This window comes from Crotalus tigris, unplaced genomic scaffold, assembly GCF_016545835.1.
Source record: "Crotalus tigris isolate CLP2741 ecotype Arizona unplaced genomic scaffold, ASM1654583v1 scf7180000020347.5012614909:4044961, whole genome shotgun sequence".
Taxonomy (NCBI): domain Eukaryota; kingdom Metazoa; phylum Chordata; class Lepidosauria; order Squamata; family Viperidae; genus Crotalus; species Crotalus tigris.
The window spans coordinates 1102440-1129244 of NW_024097978.1; the positions used below are offsets into that span (position 1 = coordinate 1102440).

Consider the following 26805-nt stretch of genomic DNA (forward strand, 5'->3'; position numbering starts at 1 on the left):
TCCTATGGATGCTTTTTCTATTCTTGATTCTGGTAGCCTCCCTTGGGGTTTTAAGTCCATAGGGTCCCCCTTCGGGAATTTGATTTCTGTCGTCCTCCAATTTACCCAGGGGTTCCATTTTTTCAACCATTCCATCCCTAGAATCATTGGGCATTCCATACCTGGGGTCACCACAAACATTAAGTCCTCTTCATGGTTGCCCAGGGAGAGATGCCTGAAACCAAAGACTGAGAAGTCCGAGCAATATAGCCACCAATGAATACAATAGAGCTGGAAGGGACCTTGGAGGCCTTCTAGTCCAGCCCTCCGCTCAAGCAGGAGAACCTATACCATCTCAGGCAAGTGACCATCCAGTCTATTCTTAAAAACTTCCAGTGATGGAGCACTCATGATTTCTGAAGGGAAACTGTTCCACTGGTTAATTGTCCTCACTGTTAGGAACTTTCTCATTAATTCCAGGTTGCTTCTCTCTTTGATCAGTTTCCAACCATTACCCTCTGGTGCTTGGGAGAATAATTTGACCCCTCTTTGTGGCAACCTCTCAAATACTGGAATACTACTATCATGTCATCCCTACAGTATTTCTTCTTTTATTTATACTAGCCAAACCCAAGTCCTGCAGCCCTTCTTCATACGTTTTAGTCTCTAGGCCTTGGATCATCTTAGTTGCTCTTCTCTGAACTTTTCCAAGGTCTCAACATCTTTTTTGTAGTATGGTGACCAAAATTGGTTGCAGTATTCCACATGTAGTCTCACTAGGATTTTATAAAGTGGTACTAATACTTTGTGTGACCTTGATTCTATGCCTCTGTTTATGCAACCCAGGATTGTATTATGATTCTATCCTACTGTTCATGCAGACTAGGAGTGCATTGGTTTTTTTGGCTGCTGCTGCACATTCCTGGCTCATAGTCAAGTGATCGTCGACTGGGATTCCAAGGTCCCTCTCACAGTTACTGTTTTTGAGCCAGGTCTCACCTAATCTGTATTTATATCTTTGATTTTTCCTGCCTAAATGTAAAACTTTGCTTTTCTCCACATTAAAACTCATTTTATTGGATAGGACCCATTGTTCCAGTTTGTCAAGATCTTTTTGAATCCTGAGCTTGTGTCAGAACCCATTTCTTTGATGGGGGGCTTTCTTCTTTTCCTTTTCCTTTCTATGGGTTCTGCCACACTCCTGGGGGGGGAGGGGGAGGCTTTGGGGAATTGTATATGTATTGCCCTTTCACTTAGCTGCTACAATGTATCCTCTCCGCTTCCTCTATCTGCTTGCTCTTTGAACTATTCTCCCCTTGATACCAACCTGGGGTGGCCATCTGGCTTATCTCTTGCTGTGGAAGAGAAAGTGCAAGACCCAACGTTTTCACAGGCTTGGGAATGGAGTCTTATCAGCCTCATTCCCACAGCGGACGTAACACCTGGGATTGGCCCATTTGAACTGACCGGATGAACTGTTGGGGTGGGGTTTGCTTTTTGCTCCAACCTATTGATTTGAGTGGGAAAACCTCAGATCCTGCCTTCTATGCCTGCTGTCAACAACTCCTAATAAAAGTTCCTTTTGCAATGAATCTGTTCCAAGAGTTCTGCTTTCTTGGGAAGAGGTTTAGAGGCGGGCCCTTACAGCTTGTCTTCTGGGGTGTTGGCTATTCTTGCCAGTTTAGTGTCATCTGTGCATTTGATGAGATCCCCTTCTATTCTATTGACAACCTACTCCTTGGCAAACTAGGAAAAGATGGGATAGGCAACATCACCACCAGATGGATCTGTAGCTACCTAACAAACCATATTCAACAAGTAGTCCTCAATGGCACTACATCCACATGAAGAGATGTAAGTGGTGGGGTACCACAAGGTTCCATCTTAGGCCCTGTACTCTTCAACATCTTGAGAGAATAGAGAGGGAACCCATCAGATTTGCTATTGACACCAAACTGGCAGGAGTAGCCAACACCCCAGAAGACAAACTCAGGATCCAAAAAGATCTTGACCAACTTGAACAATGGGCCCTATCCCCCCCCCAAAAAATGAGTTTGAATGAGGAGAAAAGCAAAATTTTACATTTAGGCAGGAAAAACTAAAGGCACAAATACAGATTGGGCAAGACCTGGCTAAAAACAGTAACTGTGAGAGGGATCTTGGAGTCCTAGTGGATGATCACTTGAATATGAGCCAGCAGTGTGCATCAGCAACCAAAAAAGCTAATGCAATCCTGGGTTGTATAAACAGAGGTATAGGATCAAGATCACGAGAAGTGCTATTACCGCTTTATAAAGCCCTAGTAAGATCACACCAGGAACACTGCAGCCAATTTTGGTCACCATATCACAAAAAAGATGTTGGAAAAAATTCAAAGAAGAGCAACTAAGATGATCAGGGGCCTTGAGACTAAAACATACGAAGAATGGCTACGGGACTTGGTTTGGCTAGTCTAAAGAAAAGAAGAAATAGGGGAGAAATAATAGTAGTGTTTCAGTATCTGAGGGGCTGCCACAAGGCAGAGGGAGCCAGGTTGATCACCAAAGGACCAGATAGAAGGATGAGAAACAATGGTTGGAAACTGATCAAAGAGAGAAACAACCTGGAATTGAGGAGAAACTTTCTAACAGTGAGGATAATCAACCAGAGGAACAGCTTACCCCCAGAAATCGTGGGCAGTCCATCACTGGAGATTTTTAAGAGAAGACTGGACATTCACCTATCTGAGATGATATAGGTTCTCCTGCTTGAGCAGGGGGCTGGACTAGAAGACCTCCAAGGTCCCTTCCAGCTCTGTTCTGTTCTACTCTATTCTATTCCCTCATCTAACTCATTGATGACGATATTGAAGAGTACTGGAGCCTTGTGGTACCCCACTGCTTACTTCTCACCATTTTGGATGTAGTACCATTGAGGACTACTTATTGAGTATGGTTTATCAACCAGCTACAAATCCATCTGGTGGTGATGTTGTCTATTCCACCTTTTTCTAGCTTACCAAGCAGTAGTTTGTGGTCTACTTTGTCAAATGCCTTACTGAAATCTAAGTATACTATGTCCACAGAGTTTCACTGGTATACTACTTTAGTCACTTTATCAAAGAATGAAATATGAGAATAGGATATATGGTGAACTAATAAGATGATTTTTATAAAAAATAACATAAATTAATAAGAAAAAATGTCATACATGGACATTATTACTATTTGTACAAACTTGAAAAAAATATTTATATTTAACCATCTATGCATTGAAAATATTAAGAATGATATTTAAGTTTGAAGAATACTATTGGGAGAAGGGAAGATCAAAGAAATACACTATTAATTAATATATAAATTATAGAATTACAAAAATTAATTATTACTGTTAATTAACTATTATTGCTTTTTTCCCCAAAATATATGACCCAAGACAACACACGGTACACTAGGCACTAAGGATTGTTATTGTAAAAAAATCAATAAAACATTTCTAAAAAGAAAAAAAACAAAGAATGAAATAAGATTGTTTTGGCATGATCTGTTTTTAACAAACCTGTGCTGGCTACCAGTTATAACTTTTTTCGCTTCCAGTTGTTCACAGATCTGTTTTTTGATTATTATTTTCAGGATCTTCCCAGGTATTGATGTTAAGACTGATTGGTCTGTAGTTTACTGGGTCTGATTTTTTTCCTTTCTTGAATATGGGAACCACATCAGCCCTTTTCCAATCCTCAGGTATTTCCCTGGTGCTCCAGGATTTTTTGAGATATGATGCAATGGTTCTGAGATAACATCTGCCAGCTCCTTCAGAACCTAGGTTGTAATTTGTCTGGTCCTGGTGATTTATATTGGTCAAAGTCAGATGGGTGTTCTCTAACCATTTTCTTGCTTATTTTAATTTTTGTTTCTAGTTTGTCTTTTGCAGTGTTTTTTTGGTATGTTTTACCATAATTTCTTTTTGTGTGAAGATTGATGCAAAGAATGAGTTAAAAAGCTCTGCTTTCTCCCTGTTGCCTATTATTTCCTTGCCATCTTCTCTCTTTAGTGGGCCTACAGTTGACTTTTTTCTTGTTAATATGTTGGAAGAATTTTTTTATTATCCTTGATTTCTGTTGCAAGTATTTGTTTATTCTGAGCCTTTGCTTTCCTGACTTCATCTTTGCATGTTCTGGCTGTCTGCTGATAATCAGCTTTAGTTATGTGCCCCTCTTTCCATTTTTTGTATTTGTCCTTTTTGTCTTTCAGTTTGTCAGAGAGATCTTTGTGCAGCCATGCTGGTTTTTTTCTTGAATTTCTTGTTTTTCTTTTTCAGTGTTATTATGCTGGTCTGGGCTTTTATGATAGCATTTTTCAGAGTTTCCCATGCTTCTTGAGTTGTTTTCCCCTTTAGGATTTTCATCCATAGGATCTTTCCTAGGTTCTCTCTGAGTTTGTTAAAGTCAGCTCTTTTGAAGTTTAAGTCACTGGCCGGATTTTTTTTCTATTGTTATTGTTTGCATTATATTAAATTCCAAGGTTTCAGCAACTTCAACTCCCTCTATCACTTCTTCCCTATTAGTAAGAATTAGGTCCAGTTTAGCTTTACTTCTAGTTCCTTCCTCTACCTTTTGGATGACAAAGTTGTCAGCTAGGTTGGTTAAGAATCTGTTTCATCTTCTGCTCGCTGCAGTTTGTCTCCCAGCTCATATCTGAGTAGTTGAAGTCTCCCATTACTACTGTGGTATGTTTCCTACCTACATTTGTTAACTGATTAGCAAAGAGTTCATCTATGTCTTCTGCTTGGTTGAATGGCCTGTAGTATATGCCTATAACAATGTCATTTTTTTTCCTTTTATATTGACCCCTATAGATTCTACAAGGTTTTCATCCTTATTTTTGTGGATTTCTGTAGAGATGTAGTGATCTCTTACATATAATGCAACTCCGCCTCCTCTTTTGTTAAGTCTGTTTCTTTTAAATAATTTGTATCCTTCCATCAGTTCATTCCAGTCACAAGTTTCATCCCACCAAGTTTCAGTAATGGCAACTATATCGTATCTGCCTTCATGTACTAATACCTCAAGTTCACCCTGTTTGTTCCCTAAACTTTGAGCGTTAAGAGTCTAGACATTTGAGTCCTTTATGGGTCTTGGGTATGTTTCTTATATCTCCTACTTTGTAACTGGGATTTCCATCCTTTCCATCACTCTCTACTTCATTATGTTTTCTTTTAATTTCTTCTTTCTCTTTACTCCCTACCTCCTTCTCTGATTGGTTATCTAGTGGTTTTTGCTTGGAATAAGTTCCTAAAGATTATGAAGATTGCCCCCCTCCCCCCTCAATTTTAGTTTAAAGCCCTTTTCATAAACTGAAGCCTTTTCTGATAAACTGAAAGAAAAAAAAGGATAAGTATAAAAAATGGACTTTAGAATTCCAGGCCCAGAATGGACTTCTGGAAGTGGTATTCACACAGAGAACTGGTTGTTCACATATTTGAATCCCACCACTGCCCTTATGGCAATGCCATTTTCCCCCCCTTTTATATTGACCCATATAGATTCTGGAGGGATTTTATCTTTGATTATGTGCATTTCTGTAGATATATACTATTCTCTTACATATAATGCAACTCCCCCTCCTCTTTTTGTAATTCTGTTTCTTTTGAATGATTTGTATCCATCAGTCCATTCCAGTCATGGGTTTCGTCCCACCAGGTTTCTTTAATTCCAACTATGTCATATCCACCCTCCTATACTATTGCTTTTAATTCACCGTTTATTCCCCAAACTTTGAGCATTAGTATATAAACATTTAAGACTTTTATGTCTGTCCATGGGTTTGTTTCCTGGATCTCCTGATTGTTTAATTTTTTTTTCTTTTTTCTCATCACTCCCTACCTCTTTGTTTGATTTGTTTTCTTGGGGTTTATGATTGGTTTGTATTCTAGACATTCTAATGATTGGTCATCCTTCCCCCTCAATTTTAGTTTAAAGCCCTTCTAATGAGTTGGGCCAGTCTTTTTCTGAGTACATTTCCCCGTTTTTGTGAGGTGCAGCCCATCCCTTGCCAAGAGTCTGTCGCATAGGAAATGCAGTCCATGGTCCAGGAAACCAAAGTTTTCTTGGCAACACCAACCTTTTAGCCAGTGGTTTATTTCTAGAATTCTTTTTTCCCTCAATGGGTGTTGGCTTTTTGTTAGGACTACTGAGGAGAACACTACTTGTGCTTCTAGCTCCTTAACTTTATTGATTAGCTGCTTATAATCTCTCAATATTGTGCTCAGGTTCTTTGTTGTGTCATTTGTCCCAATGTGAGGGAGTAGGAGAGGATAGTAATCTGTGGTCCGAATTATTTGGGTTAGATTCTCAGCCACATCTTTGATTTTTGCTCCAGGGAGACAACATACCTCCCTGGATTGTATGTCCGGTCTGCAGATGGATGATTCTGTTCCTTTGATAGTAGACTCTCCTATCACCAACACTTGCCTTCTTTTTTGGGGGGGATGCAGTCTGAGGTGTTTTTCTGTTTATCTCAGGTGTGTGTGTTGATGTGACTTTTTAAAGGGATATTTAGTATTGTTTCTTTGCTGGGTTTCTGCATGTTTTCTTTGAGGGGGAAGTTGTGGGTCTGTGTATTTCAATCTAGGGGGAGAAATCAATTGCTCAGTTTTAATGGGGCTGCTTCTGGTTGGGTTAGATTGGGCAGTAGGGGTTTATTAGATCTATGCTACTTCTTCCTTTGATTGTTGTGTTTCCTTCTATGTGTGACATACCCCCATTTGCCTTCCACCAAAGGTTTATCGGTAGGGTCAAATCCCCTGGAGTTATTTGTCCATTGTTTGTTTCGACTTGGGTATAGCTTTCTTTTGTAAGTTGGAGTTTGGCTAGAGTTGCCTCTAGATCCCTTACTTTTCCTCTAGTAGTTCACATAGTTTACATTTAATGCATGTATAATTTGGGTGTTCTTTGGGCATAAGCACATACATGGAACATGTATTGCACACCACAATAATATCCATCAACTGTTCCATGAATTTTTTGTTTGACAATCCCTCTTTTATGATTGTTGGATGTGCTTTGCTGTTAGCATGCTTCTCTATTCTAGGTAATTATGCCTATTTTCTTTCTATCCTATGTTTTGCAAATAAAAATAGCATCAGTTTCTTTTTCCAAGAGTCTGTTGTACGGCTGCTGGTCACAGTCCCCGGCCTACCGGTCTGCTGCCTTTCGCAGTCCCCGGTCTACTGGTCTGCGAGGGATGAGGAATGAGCGAGGGATGTCCTGAACTAGGGGATGAAGACTTGCTTTGCAACGAATGTGGGCAAGGCAGCAGAGGCTGAAGACCCCCTTCTCTTTTCTCAGATCAATGTGGTCTGAAAGCTAAGAAACTAACTGAATGGGACAACCTCACTAAGTGGAAGCTCCTGATCACCAGCCACAGCCTGTCCAGTTGAGGAAGAAGTTCAGAGGGATGGAGATTCATGCTATGACAATGCTGGAAGCCATAACCACCATCAGTCATCTGGGAGTTTTGAAAACTCTGGTGATCCTGGCTACTTCTCCTATTCTCTAGCTGGTGTCCCTGGTGGCAGCAACTGCAGCCAAGGAACCAATGCAAGCAGCGGGGGGCTTCGCCACTACTCCTCTGTTGCAGCCAGAAGCTCCAATGGCCCCAGCCCAGTCGGGGCCTAAGCACAAGCAGCCGCAGCTGGAATCCTAACACTGGTGGTGGCAGCTGGTATTCCACCCCAGGGGTTCATCCTGATAAGGGAGGAACGTCAACTCCCTGGTGGACCATTTCAATGGGTGCCTAAACTGCCTAGCCCATTTCTGGCTCAAGCCTGGCACTAAATGGAATGTTATGGAGTAATGTACCCAGACAATATGGCCTGGGTCATGAAAAATTTTCAAGATGAAATTCTTATGCTTCAATATAAACAAATGGAATATGCCTTAAGAATCAGAGGTTTGGGTGAGTCTGTGCAAGGAGATCTGAGAGAGATGGTTGCTGTGATTTTGAATAGAGAAAAAGAGGAAATACTTAGTGAAATGGAACAGACATTTAGAGTTAACTCTGTGGTGGCAGAGCAAAAGAATTTGCCAAGAGATGTGGTAATTTACTTCGGGAAAAGATCTCTGCGCAATGAAATTATACAAGCTTTTTATAAGAAGAGGTTTCAAATTGCTTCACAAGATGTTATAATTTTAAAGGAGATCCCATCTAAAATTTTAAGAAGAAGAAAGGAGTTTGCTTTTTTAGCAGACAAACTTAAAAAGAGACAAATTTTGTTTAGATGGGATGTTCCGACTGGAATGGTGGTGAGTTACCTGGGGATACGTTATAGTCTTAATACTGTTTCTAAAGCAAAAGACTTTTATACTTCGGTCCTGGGGGTATGCTCATCGCCATCTACCACGTTCAAAGCTTTGGAAGATAAAAAGGCAGAATTGCAGTCTGAAGTGCTTACACTTATGAAAATTGGGAAACTTCAGTTTGAGGGGCCTCAACAAGTAGAGATGGAGGAGCAGAAGACAACCTGTGTAACATACAATTGTAAAGAAAAGGATCGACAGAAGAAGGTCAAGGAAGTTTCACAAGTATTGGTTCCTGAATCTGCAGGAGAAGCAGGATTTATAAACTTTTTGGAGCAACCTTTAAGGGCAGAATTGCAGTGTGAAGAGCCTATATTAATTAAAAAGGGGAAATTTCAGTCTGAGGGGCCTCAACAAGTCGGGATGAAAGAGCAGAGGACAACTCGTGCAACATATAAACATAAAGAGAAAGACCAACAGAAGAAGAAGGTTAAGGAAGCTTTACAGCTATTGGTTCCTGAGCTTGTGGGAGAACCAGGACTCACAAATTTTTTGGAGCTATCTTCAAGGGCAGATTTTAAAGCATTTTTTTCGAGGTTTATGGACAAGAGAGACTGATAAGGATTGTGTTTATAGTGAATGGAACTGGCTATTGGAGAGAAGATTATGGAGATCGAATGAATTTTAGATAACAAGTTTAAGTTTAAGTACTTAGTTTAAGTACTCAGAAGACTATTGAATTGTGGGAGAAGTAAGATTTACAAACTTTTTGGAATTACCTTTAAGAGATTTATGGATAAGAGAAGGAATGTGTTTATTGTGGAGGAATTTGTTATTGGTAAAGATTTAAACAGGTATAAGGGAATTTTAATGTCTTAAGTAATGTTTAAATATGTGTTTTGGGGTAATAATATAAGTATGATATGAAAAGGTTTAGAGTATATTATAAAATGATGGATAATAATATAAGTATGATATGAAAAGGTTTAGAGTATACTATAGTTTGTTTAAAGATTGGTTTTTTTTTTATTATTATTATTATTTTTAAGAGAAGTTAATTTGTTTAATTAAATGTATTTAGATTTGTTTAGGATTTATATGTTTTTTAAGTCCTTTTTTTGATAGGAGAGAAGATCATGGAGATTGAATGAAAATTTTAGATAAGAAGTTTAATTATAAGTATTTAGTTTAATTATTTAAATGGGTATCCAGTTTTGATGGTATAATGAATGTTTATATGCTTATTTTTGTGTTCTAGAGTAAAGAAAGAGGGAGATTAGATTTTATATTGTAGGTATAGATATTTAAAGAAAGTAATGTTTAAATTTGTGTTTTGGGGATTCTTTATAGAATGATGGATAATAATATAAGTATAATATTAGAAAAGGTTTAGAGTATATTATAATGTGTGTTTAATGTTTGCAATTATTATCTTTTAGAGAAGATATTTTGTTTAATTTAATGTATTTAGATTTGTTTAGGATTTATAAGTGTTTTAAGTTTTTTTTACTTTTTATTTTCTTTCAAAAATTTTAATTAAGCCTGTACTCAGCTCTGGGAAGGTTGAGGGGGGGGGTATGGGAGGTTTGGGGAGATGGGGGAGGATATGGGAGGGTGGGGGGTTTGGGGAAGGGATTTGCTTTGTAAAATTCAAAAACTTTCAATAAAAAAAAAATATGGCCTGGGTCCATGTCATCGTGGTCAACCTTTCGGAGCGGTTGGTGTTATTGCATGATGAAAATGCCCCAGACCTGAATGACCTCAGCGTCTTCAGGATGTATCTGGATGATATATTAAATCTATAGCAAAACCAAGGAGGAACATGTGAAATTGGTCAGAGCAGTGCTTGAGAAACTGTGGAAGGCAGAACTTTACATGAAGTTGTCCAAGTGAGATTTCCATAAGACCAGCCTAGACTACCTATGGTACTGGATTTTGAAAAGATGGCATAGAGATGGATCCCAGGAAGGTCCAGGTGATGTTACAGTGGGAGCCCCTGTGAATGAGGAGACAATTGCAGAGCTTTCTCGGCTTTGTAAACTTCTATCGTCAATTTATTCCCACTTTTGCTCAAATAGCTCTATTGAGCCCAAACCCAGCCAACCCCTGGTCACTTGAATGCCAAGCCGCTAGAGTGTCTTTTTGCTGCTGAACTGGTCCTAAAGCACACTGACCCAGATGAGCCATTTGTGATACACGTAATCCCTGAGTTATGAGTGTTCACTTAATGCTCGTTCAAAGTTATGTGATGAGCACCCCCTAGTGATTACGAGAAAGTTCCAAAGTTACGAATATGGCAGCTTCAGTGGCACTGCAACTTTCAAGGGCCTGATCCAAGCCTTGGAGGCGTTTTCCTAGCCATTTGCGCCAGGAATGGAGGTGTGTGTGGGGGCTTCTACATGTCTCCAGAGCTCAGTTCCGGGTGGCAGCAGCTTGGAGCAGTCCTCTGAGGGCTGGACCCAACCACTGGAAGCATGCAGAAGCCCCCCCCCATCTCCGTTCCTGGGGCAAACGGCTAGGAAAACCCCTTCAAGGCTTGGATAAGGCCCTTGGAAGCTTCTGCGTCCTGCCGTGGCCTGATCCAGACTCCGGAGGTGCTTTCCAGACCCAATCAGGCCGCTGGGGGGGGGGGCTGAGGAAGCGTTCCTGGCCTCAAATCCGGGCCGCAGCTGTCTGGAAAAGACCTCCAGAGCCCGGATCGGGCCATGGGGGGGGGTTTACGGAAGTGTTCCCTGGCCTCAAATCCGGGCAGCAGCAGCCTGGAAAAGGCCTCTGGTTTGGGCCATGGGGGGCATGGAAGCATTCCCTGGGCTCAAATCTGGGTGGCAGTGGCCTGGAAAAGGCCTCCGGAGCCTGGATCGAGCCACAGTGGGGGTGCACAAGCATTCCCCAGCCTTGGGCTGCGGCAGAGATGAGACGAATCTTTTCCAGGTGAGTCCGGTGCAGCAGAAAGGGAGGGAAAGCATGCAGTATCTTAGTGGGTCGGGGAGGCCTTGGCCTTCCCCACCCTGAGATAACTCATGTTCTCTTAATGAGCTGCGTGCATTTTAACGAGCAAGGGAGTAATCTCGTACCTCGAACGAGATTCATACTACGAGTTTTCGAGTTATGAGTGGAATGGGCAAGCTCCATTACACTTGTAACTCAAGAAATACCTGTACATGCAGACTCCGGTGATGTGGCTGTGTAGGCAGTGCTGCTCCAAAAAAATACAAAAGAGAATTGCATACGTGCACCTATACCTCCTGCAAACTTTCAGAGACTGAAAGAGACAGAGAGATGATAGGCTATCTGGGAAAAGGAAGCCTACACAGTCCGCTGGACTCTCCTAACATGGAGACAATTCTTGGAAGACAGTAAGATTCCTTTTGAGATGTGGACGGACCACAAGAACTTAGAAGCACTGAATGATCCCTGAAAGCTGTCTCAAAAACAGGTCCGATGGGCCCAATACTTCAATTGCTTCAACTTCACTCTCCACTATCTACCAGGAAGGTGAAAAGTCTTGAGAGGAGGTCATCAATTCCATTATTCCTTCCAAACAAGTAGCAGCATCGGCCCTACGAGACAGCAGGAAATTGCCATCACCACTGACCAAAGACCCAATGCAACCACTAATAGAAGCCTTGGCAGGGGATGAAGGGTTCCAACAACACAAAGGCAAACTGTCCTTAAGGGATGGACTGACATGGATGGGGAGCAAACTATACATCCCGTTGAGCCAAAGGACCTTAGTATTGCAGCAGAGCCATAATGCGAAGGCAGTGGGACATTTTGGATTTTTAAAAACCTTTCATTTCATAAAGAGACAGTTTTGGTGGCCGCAGATGAAGACATAGAAGCCAGCTGTCCTGTTTGTGCTTCGGTGAAGAGGCTGCCTAGCAAGCCTGCAGCACTTTTACAGACTGTGGCCAGCTCCACAGCTCTCAGGAAGGAGATATCTATGGACTTTGCCAGAGAGTACTGGGAATACTGTGATCTGTGCCATTATGGACTTATTCTCTAAGCAAGCCCACTTTGTGGCATGCCTGAGGATCCTTTCTGCTCGATCCTTAGCTAGACTCTTTGTACAACACATGTACCAACTGCATGGTGTTCTGAAATGCATAATCTCAGATCAGGGAGTGCAATTCACATCAACGTTTTGGTGTCAGTTGCTGAGCTTGTTAGGCTTCTCTCAGGGTTAGTTCTGCCAATCATCCTCAAACAAATGGAGCCTGTAAAAGCGTGAATGCAGTCTTGGAGCAATACCTTTGATGCTACATGAACTACCAGCAAGATAATTGGGCTGAACTTCTGTTCTTTGCTGAGGTGGCACAGAATAATTCTGTACATTGCAGTATTGGGATTACCCCTTTGAGTGGACATTGGTGCAGAATTTGTGCCTATGCCAGACCTTCCTCCAGAGTCTCCTTCGTTGACTTCATTGGCTGAATGGATAAGTACTTTGAAAGCCATCTTGCCTGTAGTGCGTCAAATGTTAGAAGAAGTAAGGGAAGTGCAGAAGAGACAGGCTGACAAGAAGAGAGCACCTCAGAAGAAGTTTAGAACAAGGGATGAGGTATACCTATCCATGAAGTTCTTGCATAGGGGCAGCTCTGCAAGAAGTTGGGTTGTAAGTATACAGGTCCTTTTCCTGTCATTTGGGTAGTGAATCCAATAATGGTGGAATTAAAATTGCCAAAAAACCTCATGCACATTCATCCAGTGTTTCACTGTAGTTTGTTAAAGCTCTTCTGTAGCTCACTGCTGAGACCGACCATTGACCCTCCCCCTCCCTATAAGGGTAGAAGGAGAAAGACATTTTAAGGTCGAGATTCTTGACTCTTGATGCTACAAGGGAAAGTTGCAATATTTAGTCTTATGGAAGGGGTTTCCCTTGACAGAGGCAGAATGGGTGACGGCAACAAATGTCCATGACCCTAAGACTCATCCAGAGGTTCCATGTTAGGTACTCAGACCAATCCCGATAGATTAATTAGTGCAAAGGATAGGATAGGATAGGAGCTGGAAGGGACCTTGGAAGTCTTTTAGTCCAGCCTCCCGCTCAAGCAGGAGAACCTATACCATCTCAGAAAAGTGACTGTCTAGTCTCTTCTTAAAAACCTCCAGTGATGGAGCACCCACAATTTCTGAAGGCAAGCTTTTCCACTGGTTAATTGTCTTCACTGTTAGGAACTTTCTCCTTAATTCCAGGTTGCTTCTCTCTTTGATCAGTTTCCAACCATTGTTTCTTGTCCTGCCCTCTGGTGCTTTGGAAAATAATTTGACACCCCCCCTTCTTTGTGGCAGCCTCTCAAATAGTGGAATAATGCTATCATGTCACCCCTATTTCTTCTTTAACTAGTCAAATCCAAGTCCTGCAGCCGTTCTTCATATGTTTAGTCTCCAGGCTTTGGATCATCTTAGTTGCTCTTTTTTGAACTTTTTCCAAGGTCTCAACATCTTTTCTGTAGTATGGTGACCAAAATTGGTTGCAGTATTCAGGTGTGGTCTCACTAGGGTTTTATCCAGCGGTACTAATACATCACATGATCTTGATTCTATGCCTCTGTTTATGCAACCCAGGATTGTATTAGCTTTTTTGGCTGCTGCTGCACATTGCTGGCTCATAGTCAAGTGATCGTCCACTAGGACTCTCACAGTTACTGTTTTTGAGCCAGGTCTCACCTAATCTGTACTTATATCTTTCATTTTTCCTGCCTAAATGTAAAACTTTACTTTTCTCCACATTAAAACTCATTTTGTTGGATAGGGCCTATTGTTCCAGTTTGTCAAGATCTTTTTGAATCCTGAACTTTTGGGGTGTTGGCTATTCCTGCCTGTTTAGTGTCATGTGCAAATCTGATGAGTTAAAGAGTTCATGTATTAATACATGTGTTTCTTTCCCTGCAGAATTAATCTTCTTTCTGGAGGGTTGGCAAATCATGGTTGACTCGCTTCATAGCCCCACTCAAAACCAGAGAACAGTAACGGGAGGAAAGAGGGAAGGCACTGGAATATAAGGGAAGTCTGAGAGGGAAATATGGAATGCAAGTGCGTCGACTGGAAAACTTAGACAGACCCAAGATCACTGACTGGGAACATTCGAGATGTCATGGTTCTGACAGATGAAACTCTTCAAAAGAACTATGAGGCATTGTTTACCTTAAAGAATCTTTTATTCAAGAAGCATAGTATTGGTACTACATCGTTGAAGGCAAAAATTGGATTCAGCCAAAAACTGAATTCCCCTCCCCTAGGCACAAAGTAGCAAAGCACAATTCCCTCCTCCAATTAACAGTCATAAATCACATTCCCCAATGAGCTTGAAGTGCAGCCTTTCTTCCCAGCTCTCCAGCCCACCAAATCTTCATCGGCTCTGGGCGCAATAACCTTCATTCCCACAGCTGAATTATTATTGTTATGATTAACTGGACACTCATCCACATCCCCCCTCCCAGCATCATCTAACTCTAAAAGCGAAAGAGAAAAGATTGCTACGTTTCCATCTGTTGTCAAAGCAAGAACATTCGATTTTAGCAGCGATGATATCTGACCCCCCTTACAAAAAGGACAAAAGCATATGTTAGGGGTTGCCTCTTGGTTTCAACTCAGCTTCAGGTGGGGGTGGCTTCTTATAGCGGGTGATCTGAACGTCTAGTTTTACTGCTGCCTGGTACTATTCTTGCAGCTGACTAGGTACTCAATAGATACAGGCCTGGAAGAGGTGGTTGTCTAGTCCCTCCATGAAGTGATGGACTAAGAGCAGTGGTGGCGAACCTATGGCACGGGTGCCAGAGGCGGCACTCAGAGCCCTCTCTGTGGGCACCTGAGTAGTCACCCCAGTCCTAAGCCTTCAGCTGGGTTTTATAAAACCTTTTCACTTTAGGCCTCCGCTGCCATGTGCAAAAAAAAAAAAGGTTCAATCAATCAATCAATTTCAACTTCTCAGGAAAAAAAAGATCTCGCAAAGTTGGAATTGATTAATTGAACTTTTTAGTCCCACCCAATCTGCCGTTACCACCGCAGCCACGCCCACCTAATGGGCCACACCCATCCAATGGGCCACACCCATCCAATGGGCCACACCCACCCATCACCTGACAATACGTAAGTGGGTTTTGGGTTGCAGTTTGGGCACTCGATCTCTCAAAGGTTCACCATCACTGGACTAGGGATTGCTCGGGCCACCTCTCTATCTAACCAGCTATCTTGCAAAACTCTCGTACATATTCCAGTGCAGGCTTGCTTTATCTTGTGGACTTGTTCCTCTGCTTTGAGGGCAATGGATGGGTCCTCGAACCTTGCTCTCAGTCCTAGATGGAAGAGATAGGAATCCTCCAATTCGGGTGCTTGCTCGTTATATAAGTTGTTCAGCTTCCCCTTCCAAGCTGGATGAAACCATGTCGACCATAGCAGCTGGGTTCGGATAAAAATAGGCACAGCAGTTCAAGTGAGAGCGCACCTGGTTGAAGAAAAAGATCAGCTTCTCCAGATCCCTATCTAAGGTTGCTCTAAGAGGTGGCACCATCAATGGTTGCTGGCCCCCTCACTGTGGATGTTGTACCCCCAACTGTTGCTGCCCCTCCATGGCAGCTACCTCATGCCCAGTTGCTGCAAGCCTCCCAACAGTTGCTGCACGCTCGGGGATTGTTGCTACATTGCCTGTGGCTGGGGTAACCCCAACTGATGTACGGCTCCCACCAGTCTCAGTGGCAGCTGTAGTGGTACCCCCAGTTGCTGCAGACCTCCCAGTGGTTGCTGCATGGGCAGGGGTGCGGCCATCCCCACTGCTGCTGGCTTGCGGGGGGTTGTGTCATCCCCAGTTGCTGTAGGCCCCCGAGGGGGTTGTTGCTGGATCCCTATCGGTTGTGGGCCCCCCAGCATTTGCTGCATGTTCGGGGGCAACAGCCAGCCCTACTGCTGCTGTTGTACTCCCAGCTGCTGACCTCCTGACAGCTGTACCCCCATCTGCTGCTGCACATTCGGGGGCTGTGGCCACCCCCAGCTCAACTGCTGCATTGCCAGAGACTGCTGGCCCCCCACCTGTGGGGGCTTCAGCATCCCCCATTACTATAGGGGTCCCGGGCTGGGTGGCTGGTAAGCGTGTCGATCCAGAGTTTGGCTGTCCTGGTGATGGCTCGGGCTCTTATTTCGTTGTCGGTGATCTGGGCTTTTGGAGGGGCGACTGGAAGTATTCCTTCCCGTGGGGCTGGAGACCCTGGCTTCGAGGACGGGGAGGCTGCCTGGTCTGCACAGGTGGGACTGGGGGTTCCCCTTGTCAGGAGTTGGTGGCTGCCTCGCCGATCATCGTGATCGCTCGTGTATGGGGAACGGGAAGGTTGCTCTCTACTTCTCATCTCTAGCTCCTCAAATCTTTCCACCAACTTCTCCACTGACTGACTACGGGCTGCGGTCAGGTACTTCCACACCCGAGTCCTCAGTGGTAGTTGATTTTGTGGCTCACCATCAATCTGGGGAACATGACGTGCAGGAATCCCCTCTCTCCAGTTCAACCTCATCCATCTTTGAGGCACTTGATGCTGGCAAGGCCGTCTCTAGATGTCTGGTGTCTCTGCTGGGTAAGGTCCACTCCAACGACCCGATCAGCTGTTCTCATGGCTTGGGCTTTGCCTCCAACTGAGAGGCCTGGAAATGTTCCTTCACCACTGGTGCGCCTCTGGGGCAGCAGCCACAGCCGGAGTGCTGGTGTCAGGCGCTCTTTCTTTCTCCATTCTGAAATCTTCCCCGAATCTTTGTCAGTCTATCCCTCAACTCTAGGGATAGCCACTGGGGCTTGGGACCCCAAGATAGTTAGGTAAAAGTTGCAGTTTTGGGCTTAATGTCATGGTTCTGACAGACGAAACTTTTCAAAAGAACTTTGAGGCATTGTTTACCTTAGAGAATCTTTTATTCAAGAAGCATAGTATCGGTACTACATAGTTGAAGCCAAAAACTGAATTCCCCTCCCCTAGGCACAAAGTAGCAAAGCACAATTCCCTACTCCAATTAACTGTCATAAATCACATTCCCCAATGAGCTTGAAGCACGGCCTTTCTTCCCAGCTCTCCAGCCCGCCAAATCTTCATCGACTCTGGGCACAATAACTTTGATTCCCACGGCTGAATTATTATTGTTATGACTAACAGGACATCCCCCCTCTCAGCATCATCTAACTCTAAAAGCAAAAGAGAAAAGTGGCTACGTTTCCATCTGTTGTCAAAGCAAGAACATCCGATGTTAGCAGCGATTGATACAAGGTAGACAGACTGTTCCCAAAATAAAATGAGTGCAAATAATTGTTGGAAAATGGACAATGGGAGGTCCGGGGGGGGGAGGGAAAGTTTTCCTATGGTGTTTGCATGCAAAACAGTTAGAACTGGCTTTTCTATTGTACCCATATGGAATTTTCAGTAACGTTGTACTCTTGGTAAAAAATGTCCCAGGAATTTCTTTTGCTATCTAACCCAATGGGGTTAGATGTTGACAGTATGAATGTAAACTGAGTTTTATTAATCCCTCACAGCATATAAAACTGAACAGCCTCATACTTTGATCTTAAAGTCCAGTTCCCAAGGTTTTGAAATATAAAGAAAACATTAGAATAATATTAATATTCTTACCTTAAACCAGATGGTTTAATTGCTTCTATGCCTTTTGGCTAAGAACAATATAAAAGTTTTTTTTAATTGCAGACTTTAAATATATTTGTTGGATATATAGCTAAAATTTGTATTTTGGTTCTGCTTGATAATATATTAGAGTAGACTTCAGACACACCATTATCAGACCACAGACCTACACTCTCTCACTCACACACAAAAAGGCAAAGATACATATAAAAATTCACAGTATGATACCTGAAAAAGGGATTTTTCAGGTCAAGAAGGTTGCTGGATTTAGAGCCTGTTTGATCCACTTGAGCAACAATACTTATGTCATAACTTTGTCTGAAAAAAAAGAGTAAGAGATATGGTGAATAATCATCTAGTTATCCTTTATGACAATTAGAAAAGACCAATTCAAGCTAATGGAGATCCTAAATGTATTGGAAGATAAGAGAAAGCAATTGTGAACTTGATTTAAAAAGGAAATATAAGAGGCACTAGAACCAATTTCAGTCACTGCTCTTCTAAAGTATTATAGAAAAGGCCAAACATTTTCTATTACACTATTTAATCTAGAAAGTGCAATAATTGTAAATAAATAATTCTATGTAGGCCTATCTTATTTTATTTTATGAATGCACAAGTATAGCTTGCTGCTTTTCAAGAACTGTTCTCAAATGTACCGTATTGAAAAATAATCAGTACTATTAGAGATAATAAAGGCAAGTTGACAATGAAATACTAATTGCAAAACGTTTACTTGAAAAAATAAGTTTTTATATTAAATTGTACTTTGTAACTGATTTTGGAATCTGTGAAGTAGCAATCAACTCACAACATCTAACAAACTTATTTCAAATAATTTTTGCTACATTCAAATTCACTATTGAATACATTAGATCCTCGGCCATAGCAAACTTTGAGAAGCTATTTTGAGGACACTTCCCCATCTTCTCAAGATGATTCCTCACATCTTACCTCTTGTTGGCAATGAGGAGGCATGTCCCTGAGAGGGTGTCACCAGCCTTAGCAAAAAGTGGAGACTGAAAAAGGCACCGAACTTGGTACCAATGAGTAAGAGGTTCTGTGGGAGCAGTTGAAAGCCAAACAGTCATTCTAATACAAGGAGAGAGACAAAACTCAGTAGAAACTTCATAAATCCATAGTCTACCTTTGAAATATTTACTGTAGTTTTAAAAATAGATTCAGCTGTGCAACTGATTTGTGCAACCAATATAACATGCATTAGAAATTCATATGTAACATATTAAGTGCATAGATTCAGGGTCAAATAACTCAACTTTAGAATTAACTACCCTTTTTAATTAGTCTTGAGATAAATAATGCTAGATTAGGAAACTCTTCATTTCCAAATAAGACCAAATTCTGTTTAAGAAAGAAAATGTAGAAGTACATTTTCTTTCAGAATTATTCTTCACATATTCAGCCATAGGAAACAAATCAAAACATAACTACCATTTATAGTTGTTACTGTAATCTGGCATGTTCAAGTTAATGTTGCACAACATTGTAATAACAATTAAAATTAACACTTGATGATAGGAAAGCACATCTTTGTCCTCACTTACAATGAACCAATGAAGGCTACATCAAACCAGAAAGCCAACCCATGGACTAATCCTGAATGTAGCATGTGGAATTTGAATGGAATTTCTATCCTGGAAAATAAAAGTCACAGTCATTCGCATGAAGCTAACTTCTTGTAGATACATTGGCCTATATACATGGACAATATACAGTGCACATTACATATTAGGAATATAAAATAATCCCTTTCACACATTATATAAGGCACAATTACTCAAGTCAAACATTATAGTCTAGAGCAGGGGTAGTCAACCTTGGCTCTTTTATGACTTGTGGACTTCAACTCCCAGAATTCCTGAGTCAGCATGGCTGGTTCAAGAATTCTGGAAGTCCACAAGTCATAAAAGAGCCAAGGATGCCTACCCCTGGTCTAGAGCAATGCTAAGAATTGTATTTAGAACTTTTCCAACGCAGAAGAATTCTCACTGCACATTTCAGAGGCTCAGAATGGCTTATGTACTGACATTTTGACAAAGAGGGTCACGATTTTCCTTTAAGTATTATTTGATTAAGGCAGTGTTTCTTTAAAGGAGACCTTAAGATGTATGGACTTCAGTTCTAGAATTTCCCACACAGTCACACATCTTAAAGTTGCCAAGGTTGAGAAAAATCTGGATTAAAGAAATGTAATCATTCTTTTAAAAAAGACTGATTCTTAATTCCTATTTCAATTTAAATTTGCACATTCACATTTCAAGATAAAAAAAATCTTCAAACAAATATAATATATAATAATTCAATGTTAGGCTTCCAGTTCTGCGCAGCTAGTGCACCAGCCGAGGGATCGAGACAATCCGATCCCTAAGGTTGATTTCTCTCTGTTTGGGGACCCTAAATGAGCCCAAAGCCATCCCGGAGAGGTGGCAAGGAAGGAGGGAAGCCCCATCGATCCTGGGGAGATGGTGCTTGATCCGGACATCTGAGGAAAACTCTCCAAAAACCAACAGAAGAAAGGCTAACATCATTCATGAGTCTAGCCCAAACTACATGCAGCCGAAGCCAAAAAGCACTAAACTAAACGTGATTGTAAACAGCGTGACTGAACTGGGTAAGAATATCGATTTTCTCTTACCTGACTGATTTCCTGAGAAAAAAAGAAAAAACAATCCTCTGAAAGTCAGGGGGGTCTTTGTTCTACCCTCCTCTAAACAGAAGCGGCGAATTAAGTTTACGGGGGGAGGGGAAATTGAAAGATGGATTGGTGCTGACATCTAGTAGTGGATGAAAATACTACCCTAAATATACAGCCCAGAAAGAGAAGGCTGTTGTTGTGACCTTCAGGTTGTTGATTAAACAAAGAGCAGCTGAACTAGCTACAAAGTGAGAACTACAAAACTTGGAAAAAATTGACCTTCCTGGATTATAAATATTTTTTAAATTGCGACTTTAAAGTAATTGGCAGAGAAAGGACTTTTGGTCATTATGGAGCATCAGAGATCTGCAGAAAGAACATACCAAGAAAAAATAAATACTTACCAAGAGGAAATGTTTGTTCTGTTACAACAAATGCAAACAATATTAACTTCAAACCATGAGGAAATTAAAAATGAATTTGAAAATTTAAATGAATGTATTCTCAATTTAACATCACAACAATCAAATGACCAGAAAACAAAAAGAGAGAGAGATCATGTAAAGCAGACAACTGAATATAAGCTAGTGGAGACTCAAGTGGAGAAGGACTTCCAAGAAACATTGAACATTGAAAAGATAACTCTAAGATGACAACGTAAATTTGAGGATAAGGAAAAAGATTTGACAAAATGGATTGCTGAACTGTTGGGAGTACCACAAGAAATGGGGAGACAAGGGATGATGAGAGAAATCTTCAATGAATATGAAGGGTCAAAATCTTATTACAAAGGCATGATGTTTGATTTGTCTACTACATCCACAACATTTACAAGATTATGGAAAGACTCTTTGACGCAACGGAATATATTGATTGGGAAAGGTGCTCGGCAAAAGAAGAGGGCTAAAGTGAGAATTGAGGAATTAGATGATGGGGTGTATCAGAGGGAATATTTAAAAATTAAACACTTGTTTGAATATGATTGAAGAAATTGAAAGATTTTAGTTTAAGAGCAATGAACTCTCTAAGACAGTATCTTTTTTTTCTTTTGTTTTCGATATGAGAACTATAAAAATGTGTGGGATGATTAACATAAAGAAAATGTTTTAGATATTTAAATGTAATTGATTTTAAGAAAATTCCAATGGATAACTAAAAAGGGGGAGATGTTTTGAACAGAGTTAAAAGATTAGATGATTGGATTTATTAAATGGAGCATTTAAAGATTAAACATAGGTTTAATTAATGGGTAAAAAGAACAGAAAGAATTTGGAAATAAGAATTTGGAAATAATTCAAGAGGGATACGTATTTTAAGTAGTATATTATTTTATTTTTTTCTCTTTTTTTCTTTTTCTTTTTCTCTCTCATATCTTTTCTTTTTCTACGTCTTTTGTGTCTTTTTCTTATTTATTTTTTAAGATATGAAAATAGATTTAAATACTTTAAGGTAATTAATTCTGGGAAAATTTTAACCAGTAGAAATGTTTTGAACATTGTAGGGAAAATAAATTTAAATAAGAACTGTGAACAGGATTTGTGATGAGGCAACCAAGATGACCAGATAGAAAAGAAGCATGATATTGATGAGATTATTATTATTAGAAATTTTAGAAAAATCTTTATATTTAATTGTTACGTATCAAATTAATAAGAATTGTATTAATTTAAGTTGCAAAGAGAATATTATTGGAAGAGAAAATCAAGCAAAGTTATAATGTGGATTTTGGAATATAGAAATTAACTGTTAGTGATTACTTTGTAAATATAAACCCAGACAACATGCTGTTTACCAAATATCAAGATGTTTATATTAAAAAAAATCAATAAAATATATATTTTTTAAAAAAACAATTCGATGTTAAATGTTTACCTATGCTGATAGCTCAGAATTATCAACTGGGTTTCAATTTGACCTCAAAAGTAACCTACCTGGATTGAAAACAGGAATTAGCTAAATGATACGGGTCTTCTTTACTTCTCACAAGCAAAGTACGCTTGATATAAACACTATAAGAGCTTTGTTCTTTCACCAGGGCAAAATCCACACCCCCAATGTAAGTAAAGAGGCTAACCAGAATCAAGGTCTATCTTGGGTCAGTTCTGGATCACCATGGAAAATATTTCAGGGAAAAGTTCTATCAGTTCCAAAGTAATGAATGAATATTCCCAAAACAGAAGGTTCAGACTACTATTCATGCCAGTTTCTCAAACTATAAGCCCATGATGGCTCATTTGTATAGATTCCGAATGGGAAGTGCATGGAGGAAGGAGAGTTATATTGTCAAGTGAGATCAAAAGATAGCTGCAAAAGTTTGCTAATGTGCTATAGAAAATAATTGACCATAATTATGTTGGTTGATATTTTGGTATCTAATTGCAAACAAGTCTTATTAATAAAAAACAAATGTAATATTTCTAAAGGAAATATAAGTTCTCCAACTTGGAATCAGAGTGGGATCAGAGTCTTGAATTTTTGGGAGAAAAGATTACCTGTGCAAATCTGCTTCTTTGGCATCTAAGAAGTTTACGGTGTATTTAACAGATTTGGCCATTAGAATCCTAATATCAAAGGTATCCTAGGAACAAAAAAAATAAATTAATGACCACTTCTGTTTGGGGCAGGGTGACTAAAATCTTGGCTCCCAACTAATGGAAGGATGATAGTATATTTTCTTATGGACTGGAAAATGTCTGAAAAAAAAATCTTTCAGTTTTGATTTTTCCTCCAGCTCATCTGCAGTTCACCAAATGGAGAAAGCTAGATTATATTATAGGGTTATGAACTTTCTACAAAAACTGAAAGTTGTCTGTCAGTACACACATACAGTACATGTCTGCAACTCCTTAAACCTGGCAGCTGCACAAACCTGGGAATAAATATAGCTATTTCAGATCTGAAGCATCACACAGTTCTATTATGCTACATTTTCCTTCTCAGTTTTCAGGCACACTGAGGCAGGACCACAGGCAGACAGTGGCAATGGAACAAACTACCTTGTGATTTAAACCCCCCTCTAGTTCCAACTTTCTAGCTAGCCAACATTTTGGTCACAATTAATTCCAAAAACCTTTAAATGGAAGAAAACCAGCTATCCATGAATTAACATAAGCACAGTGTTTGCATTCAGAATTTTTATTCTAAGTAGGCTTCTTTTCAAGAAAAGAAACAAGGATGTGCTAACACTGTGTCATAGCTGCCATTCTGCTGCTGCTTCACTTTGCATGTTGCCAGCCTGACATAGCAAGAGTGGGCGGAATTGGAATGTGGGTGATTTGGAAGGGATTGGGTTTGAAGGAGAGCCCGCTCTGATGTGAGGAGCACCAATCAGGCACAAGGTCAGTGAAAGGAATGCAGATAGGAAAAGCTCAAATATAAGGTCTGTTTCCAAAACAACCTGACAACTTTCAATTAGACAGTGACTGAGGGGTTGGCTAGGGACAAAAGAAAGTTAATTACTGTGTTTTTGTGCCTAGCCGACAGATTAAGTCTGCTCTATTTTGTAACAAGACTGAACATCGACTTCTTAGGAATCAGCGAACTAAAATGAACAGGAATGGGTGAATTTAATTCAGAGGACCATTAGGTATACTACTGCGGACAAGAATCCCTCAGAAGAAATGGAGTAGCCTTCATAGTCAATAAAAGAGTAGGAAAAGCAATACTGGGATACAATCCCCAAAATGACAGAATGATCTCAGTGCGAATCCAAGGCAAACCATTCAATATCACAGTAGTCCAAGTCTATGCCCCAACTACTGAAGAAAATGAAATTGACCGGTTCTATGAAGCCCTACAGCACCTTATAGAATCAACACCAAAAAATGATGTCCTTATCATCATGGGGGATTGAAATGCTAAAGTAAGAAGCCAAAACTAGAATAACAAGCAAGTTTGGCCTTGGAGTACAAAATGAAGCAGGGCAAGAGAATACAATGGTCATAGCAAACACTCTTTTCCAACAACCCAAGAGACTGCTCTACACATGGACATCACCAGACGGTCAACACAGAAATCAAATTGACCATGTGCTCTGCAGCCAAAGATGGAGAAGCTCTATACAGTCAGTAAAAACAAGACCAGGAGCTGACTGTGGCTCAGATCATGAGCTTCTCGTTGCAAGATTTAGGCTTAAATTGAAGAAAGTAGGGAAAAACACTGGGCCACTCGGGTATGAACTAAATCATATCCCTGATGAATATACAGTAGAGGTGACAAATAAATTTAAGGAATTAGATCTGATAGACAGAGTGCCTGAAGAACTATGGATGGAGGTTCGGAACATTGTACAAGAGGTAGCAACTAAAACCATCCCAAAGAAAAAGAAATGCAAGAAAGCAAAATGGCTGTCTGAGGAAGCTTTGCAAACAGCTGAGGAAAGAAGGGAAGCGAAAGGCAAAGGAGAAAAAGAAAGATACACCCAACTGAATGCACAATTCCAGAGAATAGCTAGAAGAGATAAGAATGGCCTCTTAAATGAACAGTGCAAAGAAATAGAAGAAAACAACAGAATAGGGAGACCCAGAGATCTCTTCAAGAAAATTGGAGATATGAAGGGAACGTTTCATGCAAAGATGGGCATGATAAAGGACCAAAATGGCAGGGACCTAACAGAGGCAGAAGAGATTAAGAAGAGGTGGCAAAATTACACAGAAGAACTAAACAAGAACGAGCTTAGCATCCCAGATAACCACAATGGGGTGGTCACTGACCTCAAGCCAGACAGCCTAGAATGTGAAGTGAAATGGGTCTTAAGAAAGCTGAGCAACAACAAAGCTAGTGGAGGTGATAGTATTCCAGCTGAGCTATTCAAAATCTTAAAAGACGATGCACTAAAAGTGCTACACTCAATTGGCCAGCAAATTTGGAAAACTCAACAGTGGCCACAGGATTGGAAAAGGTCAGTTCACATTCCAATTCCAAAGAAAAGCAATGCCAAAGAATGTTCACACTATCGCACCATTGCACTCATTTCACATGCAAGTAAAGTTATGCTTAAAATCCTACAAGCTAGACTCCAGCAGGATGTGGATCGAGAACTTCCAGAAGTATAGGCAGGATTTTGAAGAGGCAGAGGAACTAGAGATCAAATTGCCAACATACGCTGGATCATGGAGAAAGCTAGGGAATTCCAGAAAAACATCTACTTATGCTTCATTGACTATGCTAAAGCCTTTGATTGTGTGGATCACAACAGATTCTGGCAAGTTCTTAAAGAGATGGGAGTACCAGACCATCTTATTTGCCTCTTGAGAAACCTATATGCGGGTCAAGAAACAACAGTGAGAACTGGACATGGAACCACTGATTGGTTCAAAATTGGGAAAGGAGTCTGGCAAGGCTGTATTCTGTCGCCCTGTCTATTTAACCTATATGCAGAGCACATCATGAGAAAGGCAGGGCTAGATGAATCAAAAATTGGAATTAAGATTGCCGGGAGAAATATCAACAATTTAAGATATGCAGATGATACCACTCTAGTGGAAAAAAGTGAAGAGGAACTAAAGAGCCTCTTGATGTGGGTGAAGGAGAGTGCAAAAGTTGGCTTGAAACTCAACATCAAGAAAACCAAAATCATGGCATCCGGCTCTTTCAAGTCCTGGCAAATAGATGGGGAAGAAATGGAGGTAGTGACAGATTTTATCTTCTTGGGCTCCAAGATCACTACAGATGGGGACTGCAGCCAAGAAATTAAATTGCTCCTGGGGAGGAAAGCTATGGCAAATCTAGACAGCATACTAAAAAGCAGAGACATCACCCTGCCACCAAAAGTACGTATAGTCAAGGCCATAGTTTTCCCTGTTGCAATGTATGGCTGTGAAAGTTGGACCATAAGAAAGGCTGAGTGCAAAAGAATTGAGGCCTTTGAATTATGGTGCTGGAGAAGAGTCCTGCGAGTCCTCTGGACTGCAAGGCGATCAAACCAGTCAGTCCTAGAGGAGATCAACTCTGACTGCTCTTTAGAAGGCCAGATCCTGAAGTTGAAACTCAAGTACTTTGGCTACCTAATGAGAAGGAAGGACTCACTGGAGAAGAGCCTAATGCTGGGAAAGATTGAGAGCAATAGAAGAAGGGGATGACAGACAATGAGGTGGCTGGATGAAGTCACTGAAGCAGTAACGTGAGCTTAAATGGGCTCCAGAAGATGGTAGAGGACAGGAAGGCCTGGAGGAACATTGTCTATGGGATCACGATGGGTCAGACATGACTTCGCAACTAACAACAACATTCTATAACCACTTCATTGTCACTAAAGTATACTCTTGGAAAAAGAAATAAAC

General features: G+C 40.7%; 1 protein-coding gene across 3 annotated transcripts in view; it reads right to left on the minus strand.

The window, feature by feature from the left end:
* Positions 1-26805, minus strand: part of CARM1 (coactivator associated arginine methyltransferase 1) — a 154815-nt gene that overhangs the window by 36302 nt on the left and 91708 nt on the right. For all 3 annotated transcript variants that reach the window (XM_039366589.1, XM_039366588.1, XM_039366590.1), the window contains exons 9-12: positions 23017-23102; positions 19434-19523; positions 18823-18960; positions 18097-18186 (exon numbers count right to left, since the gene is read on the minus strand). In XM_039366589.1, the coding sequence (XP_039222523.1) occupies positions 18097-18186; positions 18823-18960; positions 19434-19523; positions 23017-23102 (404 nt within the window). The remainder of the gene's footprint in view (positions 1-18096; positions 18187-18822; positions 18961-19433; positions 19524-23016; positions 23103-26805) is intronic.